The sequence below is a fragment of the Cynara cardunculus genome (assembly GCF_001531365.2).
Source record: "Cynara cardunculus var. scolymus isolate 2C chromosome LG 2, CcrdV1, whole genome shotgun sequence".
Lineage (NCBI taxonomy): Eukaryota > Viridiplantae > Streptophyta > Magnoliopsida > Asterales > Asteraceae > Cynara > Cynara cardunculus.
Window position 1 is genome coordinate 6,470,016 of NC_037529.1, and position 13,845 is coordinate 6,483,860.

Below are 13,845 nucleotides of genomic sequence, written 5' to 3' on the forward strand. Positions count from 1 at the left end.
TTAATAAGGATTCCTATTTATATATCAATTTTAATTTCATTTATATCTATATATTGATTTTAAATGTTTAGCACGTTTTTTTAGTTTTATATATTAATATAAATTTTGTGTAATATTTTATTTGACTTGAAAATAATAAAAGTCAATATGTATGGTGTACAAAAGAAAAATAATTGAAACTTGTATGATCAATCATTTAATAAATATATTGTTTTCAAAATAATATAATATTATATATACACACACACACACACACACATGTAAAGAAGAAATCAAGTGATGAAGAGAGCGAAAAAAGTTTTACCTGAAAAAAGAGTTTGTTGAATAATAATGGTTTGTAAAATGAAGAATACTTCAAATAATAGAGAAGAAGAAAAAAAGATTTATTGATGGACAAATCATAGAGGAACACATGAAAGGGTTTGGAGGTTTCACATCCAAAAATGAAGATGATAAGGTTGTAGGTTAAACTTTTAAAAATTACCAAAACAATTTTATCCTAATAAATTTCATGTTTTAAATACAGGGACATGAATTTTTTTTACATATATCAAATATTTTAAAAAATAAAGAGAAAAGAAAGATATGTTTCTAATATTTAAAGGATGACACCTTATTATGTTTGGTCTCTCCTTTAAGAATTAAAAATATTAGAAAATAATTTTCAAACACAATGCTAAAGAAAGAAAAAATCGGAATAGACCGATCAACATTGATGTCTTAACAAACATATGAAAGATTACCGATCTGAAAAAATCATAAACCATCTTTCTTGATACACTCTTATAGCATCAATGCAAAAATATTCTAGCAATAAGTTTATCAAGTTAATGGATAAACAAACAAAAAAAAACTTACTTTTATGTTCTACATATGCTTAAAAAATGTTATCTTATTTCATCAATGATTCATATGTCATTTTATTCACACAAAAAAGATTCATATGCTTGCATAATTCCAATTCTAGTGTGAATGTCTCCATTAAAAGACGAAGTACTATACTTACATCAACAAAAATCCATATCATACTTGTCTTCTTGAATTACGCTTCAAACCAACAAAAATGCAAATCACTTCCACAAAAACTGAATAGAGGAATAATTGAGAGATTAAGAGAGATTGTTATGCTTAAACAATGTTACCTTATTTCCTCAAGGATTCGTATGACACTTTATCGATACAAAAAATATTTATATGCCTACATAATTCCAACTTTAGTGTGAATGTCTCTGACTAAAAGACGAAATATTATACTTACATAAACAAAAACCCATATCATGATTTGTCTTATTGAATGACGCCTCAAATCAACAAAAATACAAATCGCATTCACCATGATTTGTCTTATTGAATGATGCCTCAAATCAACAAAAATACAAATCGCCTYCACAAAATTATAATTGAATAGAGAGGAAGAATTGAGAGATTAATAGATAGATTATCATAGAGATATACCATGAAAAGAAGATGAAAAATTATAACCGAAAAAAGAGAAATAATGACAATTAAAACATCAATTATTAGAGAGAACATGATTAGGTTGAAGTAATTAGAGAATATTAAAAATCAAAAATAAATATTGAGGTGAGAAAAGCTTGAGAAAAGGAAGAGAAAGGATAAAACACTTTCTATCTTTGAGAAGAGGCCATATCATTGCATGTGGTTTCTTCTTTAATATATATATATAGATTAAATAGATTTATTGGTTTTATAAATCAGTCATTCAACATATTGTTTCGTCTTTCTCCAATCACGTTCATTAAATTTGACCCAATGCCACGAGTGCGATACCTCTCGAAACTAATGTAACTTGTCCCAATCATACATTCAAATATAGCTTCGATGTTTTTTGTTTGATAGGCACTCGAAATTGTGGCCCAACAAAACCGATATGTTCGAGATTGTGAATCGAGTCTTGTGAAAACACAATAATAACATATTTGGATGTGAAACGTGGATCGTGTAGAAATTATTTTTCTATAGTAATATTTCGACATTGTATAGTACGGTTACACAAAATATTACTCGAGAATAATCAAGTTTAACGCTCATGTGCAAACCTTGATTTTTATTTGCTTTTTTTTAGTGTGAATCGTTTATTACGTTTTATCAAGTATAATATTTATATACGACAAAATTCATACATCTTTTTCATCTTTGTTGAGACTTAAACTTTTTGTCTATTGAAGAGACTGGTTTCCAGTAATAAACCGAATGATGTTGGACCAGTATCAATTAGTAATTTTCTATGACCTTATGGCAACTCCAATGCTAAAATAGCGTTTTTACGGCCTTTAAACTCTGACCGACCGGCAAAGAGAACTAATTTGGCGGTGATGGATAAAAAAGGTATGTTGGTCTCCAATTCTAACGACATAAATGATGTGTCCTTGAAAATAAGACGGTTTTTATTGTCTATGTCCCTACCAATTTGCCAGACTTTTTTGTGTGCTAGAGTTGGTGTTGACGTTATTGGTATATTATAAGCCAACCATCAAAAAGAATTTTATTTTTGATTAACCTGAATATCCCCGCTATGCGAGCCGACAAATCCCAAGGTGACCATCTGCTTTGCAGATAGCTCGGAGTCACCGGTTTAAACCTTCGTGGCCACAAGAAGATTTTTATTCCTCATTGAATTTGAACTTGAGACCTCCTAGTACTTTTGATCTTTGGAGTCAAGTTCAAATCAATCATGCATTACCCTTATAATTACCATCAAAATTATTTATTAAGTCATGATGTCTAAAACTATTAAAGATTGTACAATAGGTTTACAACATGAGAATATTAAGGAAAAAAATTGTATATTTTGTAAGCATAAAGGAATCATTTAAACAACAAGAAATACAAAATTCAATTTAATAAGTATAAATAAAATGTTTTAAAAATCATACAACATACTGATAAGAGCTAAAGAAAAATATCTATACTATATTATAAAACATTCGACAAAAACTCTTAAAAGCCATTTTTATGCATGAAATACTGTTTATTGATGCATATTACTTAAAATTCAACTTTACAAAGTAATTTGAGCGTAAGTACAACTAATTAAAGCTTCATGTTTGAATTCGTGTAACTAACTGCAGATAAACATAATCAAATAAAGGACAAACATCTCATTTTAAATATAAAAAATATAAAATATAATTAGAATAATCATTGACTTCTAACAAAATACTTAATTATTATCTTATAAAAAATTATATTAAAAAAAAAATGAATTAAATAGATAAATAAAAAATGGAGAAATTTTAAATAGTTAGTTTGGTACTAAAATCAATATTTTTTTATAAATTTTTTATGATATCTTCATATTTATATTTTATTTAAAAATAAAAACATTATCGTTTTCTCAAAACCACATAAAACAGTATTATAACATCGACTGAAACAAAAAAAAAACGAAACTTTAAAATGAAGTGCATTGTGCAAATACACTTCTAGTATTGTTATAAAGCTAAGAAGCTAAAGCAAACAACAAAAGATAATATTGAAATAAAAGTATAAAAACATCATGAATATTATCTTATGGTTCTAGTTTTAACAATTGAATCCTCATCTGGGTTTGATTCACAAAATATTTTTGGATGAAATGAAATCTGTTATAAGAATTTGACTTTAAAAGAATTGAAATGAAATATTGTCAGGTTTGATCACATGTTTGGTTGACATACATTAGAATGTAATTTGTTAAGAAATTGAAATTTGTTTGTTTGGTTCTAGAATGTAGCTTTGGAATTGGATTGAAACATTGGTAAATCACCAAAATACTTTTTTTTTTAAATTTAAATTTTTATAAAACTAAAAATACTTTAATAAAATAACTTTTTAATATGTAAGATGATATAAAATATATAACCCATATATAACCATAAGTCAAACGACGTTACTAAATCGAGAGTGGTCCACGGTGGTGGTCCATGGTGGTTTAGATCGGTGGAGGTCCGCAGTGGTTGAGTACTTTTCTAGTAATTCTAAAATGCACAAAATTGTTTATGTTATTGAGTTCATAGGGTTGATGTTCATAGTTGATATTGATATTCGCGTGTTTTGTATCACACATTTTTGAACGACTTTGTACAAAGTTGTATTGTTATTGTTACAAGATCTAATGCTTATGTGAAATTAAATAGGGTTTTCAAGTGTTTTTTGAGTTGAGGATAGAGGATCTAGGGCGAAAGAAGAATAAAAAGACGTTTTTGACCTCATGTGCGGTGTATGTGTAATGTGATGACACATAATGATAGGTTTTGAACGATGTTGGGTGAAGGGACCAAAATCGAACAAAATTTTGTTAATAAACGTTCAGGGACGAGAATGTAACTTTCATCATAATAAAAGGACCAAATCCGTAATTTACTAAAAGGTCAAAGTTTAATCACTTCGAAATAGTTAGATCTTGGACCACTGGCGTAAAAAAATTAAATTTATAAACCATATATGCAAATTTGGGATAAGTATAGGGACCAAACATGTAATTTATTCAAAATGGTATTTATCTTTCACGAACTTCGATGCTTTTCCCAATTCAAAATCGAAAAACCACCAGTGTTACAGTGTAGTCCTAGTACCCTCAATCCTCTTGCTCCTTCGATTTTTAATCCGGAGTAATTCTCTATCGGAAAACAATAGTCTTCTACCGAAGATCAATCAATGGAGGGCGATGATTCCAAAGGTGAAGGGTTAGTGCTAAAAGGAGTTCCAGCGTACGGCGGGAAATACATTCATTACAGCGTACTTGGAAACCTATTTGAGGTTTCTTCCAAATATGTTCCTCCCATTCAACCTGTCGGCCGTGGTGCTTACGGCATCGTTTGGTAATCACTTTAACTCGTCTTTATATTTTGTGTTTGTCAAATTTAAGTTTCTGTATCTCGAAATTCGCGCGGCTTTACAAGAACTTGGTATTGAGAGATTTGTGATGCCCTGCACGCTTTTGTTTAGCTGAAAGTTGCAGCATTTGGGGGACAATTGATGTAATGTGATATCGACGGTCTAATGTTTAAGTTTTGTGAATGTCAATCAATACCCTAGCAACTGTAATGATGTTAATAGATGTGAAGTTTATGTTGAAAATTGACCTAAAATGGAAATGTTGAGGTTTAAATAGTGGACATTCGGAATGAAAATTGATGCAGTTTATATGAACGGAGCGAGTGTTTACCATAGATGTTGGTCAAGTGTAAATAAACTCCGAAATGGATGAAGAAAAGCCGTCTGTAGTGAGTTCCTTTGGTCCATGAACTAAAGTTAGCATATAATTTTAATTAATTTTTTGAACACTTTCTCTTGTCAATTAACGGTAGCACCCGTTTCTTGAATTATAGCTGTTCTTTTTGTGTTTTTTTCTTTTGATCTTGTAAAATTGGAATTACCGAGTAAATGGATCAGGAGATTTGGTTCCAATATTAGGCTTGTCAACTTGATTTGCTTTTCTTGAAGCCCTATGTAATGGGTGAGCTTGTTAGAAAGTTGGGCGTTTGGTTCTTGTTGCTAAGCGGTGCTTAGTGGGAATGGGAATGCATGGGGAATGAGACTAAGAATGGTCATTGAATTGGTGCTGTTTTGTTGACACCGGGGAAAGGGAATGGTCATTGCATAATGTACAGAGGCTGGTGATGACGAGAAGTAAATAAATTTAACATAACTAATTGAGTTTTTAGGTATAAAATTGAGATCGACATGTGGTTTTTTCAACAAAACCATAGACGACAATATAACTGTTGATTTCACATAGTAGAGGCCGTGTGGCAGTGCCGATGCAGCGCGGAAGGCCATGGATTAGCAAAGAGGTGAGGTAGTTCACAGAGTAGAGGCTGTGGGGGCAGTGAGCCAGTGAATCAGTGATGGCTTGGAGTGTTGAATACAGACCAGCGACTGTGTGAGGTAGTTCACCAAGCAGAGGGTAGGGGAACTTCGAGGGGCAAGGGTTTTTTATTTGGTAAGCGTGTTGTGAGATGTGGCCTCTCATTCCTTACCTATGCTGTTAATATCGCGATATATCGGATATCGCTCCTAGAGAAAATATCGGTCCATAAATATCAGTCAAAATATCGTCCCCGATATTATCGGCGATATTTTCCGATTTTTCCCGATTTTTAGCGATATTTTGATGCAAATATCGAACCGATATATCGATTTTTTAGGGTTTAAATATTTGGGCTTTTGTTACTTCATGGGCCTAGTTTTTTGGGCTTGGTAACTTAAATTAGGTCTGAAATTGATCTGCCTCCACAACGGTCTTCTTCTTTCTTTTATATTAGCTCGTTTTTGAACACTTTAGATGATGTGATGTTTTAATTTTGAAACTATATTTCTAAACTCTAATTAATGCATATTATATATATAATTCTAAGAAATATTATGTTAATCGCTATTTTGGACCGATATATCACCGATATAACCGATATATCGAATATCGGTCCTGACCGATATTTTGTATTCTGACCGATATAACAGCATAGCTCCTTACACTCATACCCCCCAATTTGCTCAATGATTGTCCATTACCCATTATAGGGTAATAGGTCATCATGTTATACATTTATATCATACCAAGCATCCCAATTATTCCCATTCCCTACCTTCTAACAATCCCAACCAAGCACCCCCTAATCATCACATGTTTGTTGATTCTGTTGCTTTAATGGAGGGATTGTATCCTCTGTCGAAAGCAAAGTTGTGATCCTCACATCTTATTATCTCCCCAGCTGCCTGTTCATTACAAAAAATTGTGCTTATTCATTTGTTTTCTATTGACATAATGTAATTGGGTGGTACTGCTTATCTCTTGTAGTTGTGCTAAAAATTCTGAAACAAAAGAAGAAGTTGCAATCAAGAAAATTGGGAATGCATTTGATAACAACATTGATGCCAAGAGGACTCTACGGGAAATCAAACTCCTCTGCCATATGGATCATGAGAATGTATGTACATTTTCACATTGATTACGGGTTCTTTATCCAATCTGTGTGTCTTATATATGAAACACAAAGCTTGATACACGTTGCATTGTTGTTATTCAACTGGGGCCATATGTTTTGATGCATATCTTACTTTCTAGCAGCTATATTTTGGTATGTGCATTAATGTGGATGTTAACCGAACCTTTTTGGTTGTATTGTGTTATTCTGAAATCTCTAACTCAGTATCTAATACATGAATATTGCAGATTGTCAAAATTAAGGACATCATTCGGCCACCAGATAAAGAGAAGTTCAATGATGTTTACATTGTGTACGAATTGATGGATACCGATCTGCATCAGATAATTCGCTCTTCTCAGGCACTAACAGATGACCATTGTCAGGTGAGTTTATAAAGACAGATCATGGATCTTCGGTTTCTCTCTTAGAAGTAACAAGCACTTCATAGTATGGTTTCCCATGATTTGAATTTTGGATGTTGCATGACCTAATATTGGTGTTTACATGTTTTGGCGACAATGCTACTGCAAGGCTTCATATTGACATCATTTTACATGTTATAACCATGTTAGAGTTTGCATGCAGGGCTTATGGGCTGGGCCATTCTGTATATCTATATTACAACACATTAAAGAAAAAAAAATCAAGTTTTCACGCAACAAAAGAAAATGTATAATTAGAAATACTTGCTTACTATCCTCTCATAAGCAATGCTTACCAGAAAGGACAACCAATGGAATGGGAATGGTTAGATAGGGCACTGAAACACGTTTTGAATTTCCAAATAGGAGTAATAGTTCAAACATAAAATTTGCACAACCTTTGACTCAACTTTGCTTGTGCAAGAGCTTATAGATTGTTATTCACATGTTGCCAGTAAGACCATTATTATTGTACCCTTTTTTGCAACCCATTTTTGTTTCTCTTAAATGAACTTATCATTAGATCAGGATGCCCTTCTTGGTTCTTGATCACACAGCCAAAACTCTTAAATGAATGGTGATATTAGACCCTTTTTTCTAATGTTTGCATCTATTTTTCCAGTTTTATTTAGCTAATCGACTTGATGCAACTTGACTAATTCCATGTCACGAGCTGGATCGCAAGTAAGTTAGGAAGTTAGGATCTAATAACTGATGCTATAACTAGACCTCTATACAGATCAGTTGGCGATTTAATAATTTAATACTGACTAAAGAAAGAAGTTCCTAATGTTTCAGAAGGTTACGTGCTTGGTCTCATTCAATAATCTATTGAGTTTGACATATGCACACAATGTTAGTCATTGAGGTCATTAATTTGCAAGTGCATCGGCATATTGCTTCCCTTCGTTGGGCCTTCAACTTTTTTATAAGAAAATTTATATGATCAAATGATTTCATTAATAAATTTGTTTCCTTAGCATTGACCACTTACAGGTGCTTGGTTCATGTTAGAAAATACTTTGCAAGCCTACTTTTAGATGAATTTTTCACTCAAAAGTAAATTTATTTAGAGAACTAAAGATGGAAATGAAAAGATTGATCAGAATAGCTGTGGAGGGTGAAGCTTTGTCAAAGGAGTTGGATACGATAACAATTCATCAGATGGGTGAGAGCGAGAGTTCAGCCTCTGTCTCAACTCTCAGTTAGTTTCCCAGACTGTATAGCCATTTTTTTCTTCTCCAACCTCTATTGTTAAAAGAATGCATGTGGGTGGAAGATCCACACGCCTTATACACATATATATTTATGCGCCTACATATATATAGTTGAATACATATAAGGTGTTAGTATTTGTTCTTTAATGTCAGTTTAGAGCTTCAGGATGTATAGTTAATGGGGAAACAACTTATGGTCTTTAGATAAGCTATTCCTCCACCAAGTGAAATATACTCCTTAAAAATGTATCTTGTACATTTGTGTGTGGATCAGTGGCTAATTGAATAAAAGAGTTGCTGTCACAATCAAAGGGCCAAGGGGTGATTTAAATTATGCGAGAAGATGTTGCGGCATTTGTGCTCATGTATGCTGGAGCTGCTGACGACTTGACTTGCATTTTATTTCATTGTGGACTTGGTGTTTGTCACTTCTTCTTTCTTCTGTTTTAACAATATATTGAATTTCTTTATTTGTTCAGCCTCAAATGAATCTTTAACGTTTTACGACATTTGCATTGCACTTGGCAGTACTTTCTCTATCAGTTACTGCGTGGACTGAAGTATGTACACTCTGCAAATGTTTTGCACCGTGATCTAAAACCAAGTAACTTGCTTCTGAATGCGAACTGTGACCTAAAGATTTGCGACTTTGGGCTTGCAAGAACGACATCTGAGACAGATTTCATGACGGAATATGTTGTGACCAGGTGGTATAGAGCTCCTGAGTTGTTGCTTAACTGCTCAGAGTATACTACAGCCATTGATATCTGGTCAGTTGGTTGCATTCTAATGGAGATTATTCTGAGGGAGCCTCTGTTTCCGGGTAAAGACTACGTTCAGCAATTGGTGCTTATAACAGAGGTACTGACTGACCTCTGCCCAGTTTTGATCAGCTTATTTTTGGTTTTCATATCGAAAGTTGAATTGAACTTGACATGATTTCTGTTCAGCATCTTGGATTATCCAAATCAATGACCTGTAGACTTTCCTCTAAGAATTTTGAAAAACTTTATGAAGATAACATGAAGTTTGCTAACTCTTCACTATAGCTTCCAAACTTGCATATCCATGCTTAATAAGACACCCTCCATCCGGAAAATTTGCTGCAAATGTCACGATTTCCAAATTGTAAATTTTTTATTCCAATAAACCAAAGGAAACAAGCCCAGTATATCCACACGAAGGTTGGGTCTGGGGTAGTGGAGATGTACGCACGCCTAAAGCGACCTCGAAGAGTAGAGCGAAAATTTCTGTGAAGATCTCTGGCTTGTGCACAGTGAGCAAAAAGGATAGAAATTGTTCAATTTTTTGTGTAAAAAGTACATTTGAAAAAGACGAACTTCCAAACAAGCAAGGGAATGTTAAAATTTGAAAAACGAGTTAGAAGCAAGCAACCAACCAAATCAAGCTGGCAAACTGAAATCTTACCGTGGTAGGAAGGATTGCGCACCCTAGTCTAACCTGGGATTCAGGGGTCTAATCATTGACTCACTAACCCTATCTTCTACCTCTTCGGATTCCTTTCTCCTGTCTAGGCTAGCTCTACAGACCCTACCCCTAGTTTGCTACCCTAATCTTGTGTCTCCAAGAACTTCTATCAGAGGTCGTGTTCTTGTAAATGCCTAAAGCCATGTCTAACCTAAGTTGTTTCCTAGGTCCTCCTCGGCCTGTCCCTTCTCCTCACTCCCTCAACCCTTACACTTTCTACCCTTGGAATCTCACTGGAGTCGCCATGCTTCTCCTACAAACGTGGCTAAACCACTGCACTCTTTCTTCTCCCAACTCATCTGTGATGTGGGCAACTCCTAACAACGAATTGTAGACCTCGTTTGGAATCCTATTGAACATGGTCTGCGCACCCGTCCATCTGTGCATCCTCATTTCTGCAACCTCCAACTTCCTCTCATGGACCTTCCTTGTTGCCCTACAATTAGGCCTATACTCTATAGTTGGTCTGATGGCTACCCAGCAAAATTTGCCCTTCATTTTTAGCGGGACGTTCTTGTCACAGCATCCCATGGCAGCCCTCCACTTTAGCTAACCCTTTCTTATAAGATGTGTTATGCCATTCTTGACCTCATCTCTCTTCTGAAATTTCGACCCTAGATACTTACTACTTGAAACTATTCTTTTGGGGTACCTTTACCCCTAAGTTGGCTTCCACTTAAAATTGCACCATAAGTATTCCGTCTTAGAGTGACTGATGCGTGGGTCCATCCGTCCAATGCACCCCTCCACTGCTAACTTTTCTTTCACTTCCAACCTGGACTCATGCTATCAACACAATGTCATCCGCAAATAGTATACACCATTGGACACCACGGGAAATCTCATCCAAGGTCACGGCAAGTAGGAATGGGCCTAATGTCGATCCTTGGTGAAGCCTTATAGGCTGAGGTTGAACCTTAGCCTGTGCTCGAGAGACATTAGGTATTAGGACCCTCCAATAAGTCTATTGGAATTAGCTCTTTATCAATGAAATCTCCTGATGCATGTCATTGATCGCTCCTACATATCTTGAACCCCTCCTGATATACCTCCAGGATACACCCCTCATCTCCAATCTCCTTCAAATCACATCTCGTGGTACACTATCATATGTTTTCTCCGGATCTATGAACACCATTTGTAAATTAATTATTCTAATATAAAAGTACTTGTGTTGGCCCCACACACACCCCTGTTCTAGTATCCTTTTTCTTTTCTCTTGTCATTCACCAACTCGAAACTAAAATCATTGGCTGGTTTAAGAATTTATCCTATATCTATAAAGCATAACACCTATTTTGAGACCGATGGAAGAAGTAACCGCCTGTTTTTGTTTCTTTGTTTAACACAGCTTCTAGGATCTCCAGATGACGCAGATCTTGGATTTCTCAGAAGTGATAATGCTCGGAGGTATGTCAAACAGCTTCCTCATGTCCCAACCAACACTTTTCAGCAGAAGTTCCCAAAGGTCTCCCCCGTAGTGATAGATCTTGCAGAGAAAATGTTAGTTTTCGATCCATCTAAACGCATAAGTGGTAAGAGCTTCTTCCTTTTTGACAAGTGCCAAATAGACATTCCGGTTCTTAACATCTGATCCAGTTTACTCTTTGTTAACATGTTCTTAAAAGTCGAAGATGCTCTTAATCATCCTTTCTTGCAAAGCCTGCATGAGATCAACGAGGAGCCTACTTGTTCCTCTCCGTTTGTCTTTGATTTCGAGCAAGCATCTTTAAGCGAGGAAGATGTGAAGGAACTCATTTGGAAAGAAACTTTGACGTTCAACCCGGATAGTGTAGCGGGTGTGTAATCTTGATTACGAATCCCGTTCATTTGTCCAGAGTGGTATGAACCCCTTCAGTTTTGACGGAAAATATATGATATGTTATCGAGTTTCCAATACGTCAAAATGCAACAAAGTTTAATCATGATTCAAGTGAGTTGATGCTTGTCTTTTGGAGGATCATGGCTACGGTGGTTTGGATTTGATTGTGAGGATGGATCGCAATGGGGATCAAGTGGTCTTCAGTGAGAAGGTCTAGTCCCAGGTTCCTGGATTTGTTATTTGTGTTTGTATTATCCAAATTCAGCTTATTTGTAACAAATTTATTTATAAGAGTGAAAACAAATCCTAAGAATACTGCTTTAGGGGCTGTTTGGTTCGTGATCTGTTAAAACCTGTATGGATATAATTGTCTGTATGTTAACCGATAAGTTGTTGTTTGGTTGTTGTGCTGAATAAACAATTTTAATGTCAGAAATGATCATTTTATCCTTCAACCTATATTTTTGTCCCATTAAAACAACCTTTAGATAAAATGCAATTTGAACCCTTCCGGTTTTGTTGCCTCTCCGAGGGACCCCACCCCCATCCCTATCTTTGGCGAGTTCGAATCAAGAAGAACCTTGTAGAAATCGCAAAGATCTAAGAACCTAGAAATCGCAGGTGAACCCAAATTTAAGAATCCAGAAATCAACAAGTATATCAACGATGAGTTTGAATCTCAAATCCATGTAGTTCTCAAAGGAACTATATCACCGATGAGTTTGAATCTCAAATCAAGGCTCGATTTAGGAAAACCGAACACCAAAAACCTAACAGTTAGAAGAGGGTTTGTTGGAGGAGGATGGAATGAAGACTTGTTTTTTCTAACTTCCAAGGGTATTAAGGAAAAAGGCACTTGAGTGTATGACTTCATTTTTGTAGCTGAACAATTCAACCATAGGTTGACTGAATAAGTCCATATGGCTTATACAGCCTGTTAAGCCACAACCAAACAACCCCCTTAGTGGCTTGTACCTTGTGCATTAAAAGTTTTTATTTTTTGTTACATTAATTAAAGATTTATCCAATTTAAATATGTGATATTGCTACGAAAGTACTTGACCAAAAGGATAACAAGATTATCTATACTATATCATAAATTGTTTAATAAAAACTTTTAAAAACCATTTTTTTAATGTATGAAGTACTGTTTATTGATGCATATTATTTAAAATTCAAGATTACAAGTAATTTTGCGTAAATACAACTTAATAAAGCTCAATTTTTAAATTCATGTAACTAACTACAAATAAACATAATCAAATACAGGATAAACATCCATTTTAACTATAGAAAATCTAAAATATAATTAAGATAATCATTTAATTCTATTATGTTTAATTATTGTCTTTATAAAAAAATTATATTGTTAAACCAAAAATAAATTACTTTATTACTAAAACTAAATTAAATTATAATAAAAAAATCGAACTAAAGAAGTTACACCAAAAAAAAGAGAACTAGTAAATAGTTAATTTGATAATAACGTCGATTTATTTTTTTTCAAATTTTTATGCTATCTTATATTATCGCATTCTCAAAATCATATAAAATCGTATTATATTGATAGAGACAAAAAATAAAAACTAAACATTAACCTTGAGATTTATCTCGTTGCATTGCAAGAAGTGTTGGACCTTGAGTACATTTTTGTAATCATAAATTGAAAAACTCTCATTAAAACAACTTATTTAATTTCTAAGCAAAACCATCTTGAAATATTTGAATTAATTTATTTTCTTTTAGCTAATAATTCTTTTTATAGCTTACATAAGTTTGAGCGTTGATTTTGGAAATAAAAAAAATGCATATCTACCGGTTGATTTTGGCATTGTTGTAGCATCATTGGACCATGTTAATTCCACGGATATAATTAAAAATTTGGTTATAATCACCATCTTTATATCAGAAATCAATGAAATTTACAGACAAAAAACGATCATTTTATCATCTTTAATTTAACA

At 33.8% G+C, this 13,845-nt stretch overlaps 1 protein-coding gene across 2 annotated transcripts; it reads left to right on the forward strand.

The window, feature by feature from the left end:
* Positions 1-4,531: 4,531 nt before the first annotated feature.
* On the forward strand, positions 4,532-12,291 carry LOC112505778 (mitogen-activated protein kinase homolog NTF6-like). 2 transcript variants are annotated; one of them, XM_025109761.1, is made up of 6 exons: positions 4,532-4,823; positions 6,803-6,932; positions 7,178-7,315; positions 9,100-9,432; positions 11,411-11,594; positions 11,688-12,291. In XM_025109761.1, the coding sequence occupies exons 1-6, from the start codon at positions 4,660-4,662 to the stop codon at positions 11,864-11,866; spliced, it is 1,128 nt and encodes a 375-aa protein (XP_024965529.1). In that variant the 5' UTR covers positions 4,532-4,659; the 3' UTR covers positions 11,867-12,291. The 2 variants fall into 2 exon arrangements, with proteins under 2 accessions (XP_024965529.1, XP_024965530.1); XM_025109762.1 differs by having other exon boundaries at positions 11,694-12,291.
* Positions 12,292-13,845: the final 1,554 nt, after the last annotated feature.

Bases quoted from the DNA above. Each gene is read 5' to 3' on its own strand.
- LOC112505778 (XM_025109761.1), top strand. From the start codon at position 4,660: ATGGAGGGCGATGATTCCAAAGGTGAAGGGTTAGTGCTAAAAGGAGTT. The intron at 9,433-11,410 runs GTACTGACTGAC...TGTTTAACACAG, and splicing joins AATTGGTGCTTATAACAGAG to CTTCTAGGATCTCCAGATGA. The intron at 11,595-11,687 runs GTAAGAGCTTCT...TGTTCTTAAAAG, and splicing joins TCCATCTAAACGCATAAGTG to TCGAAGATGCTCTTAATCAT.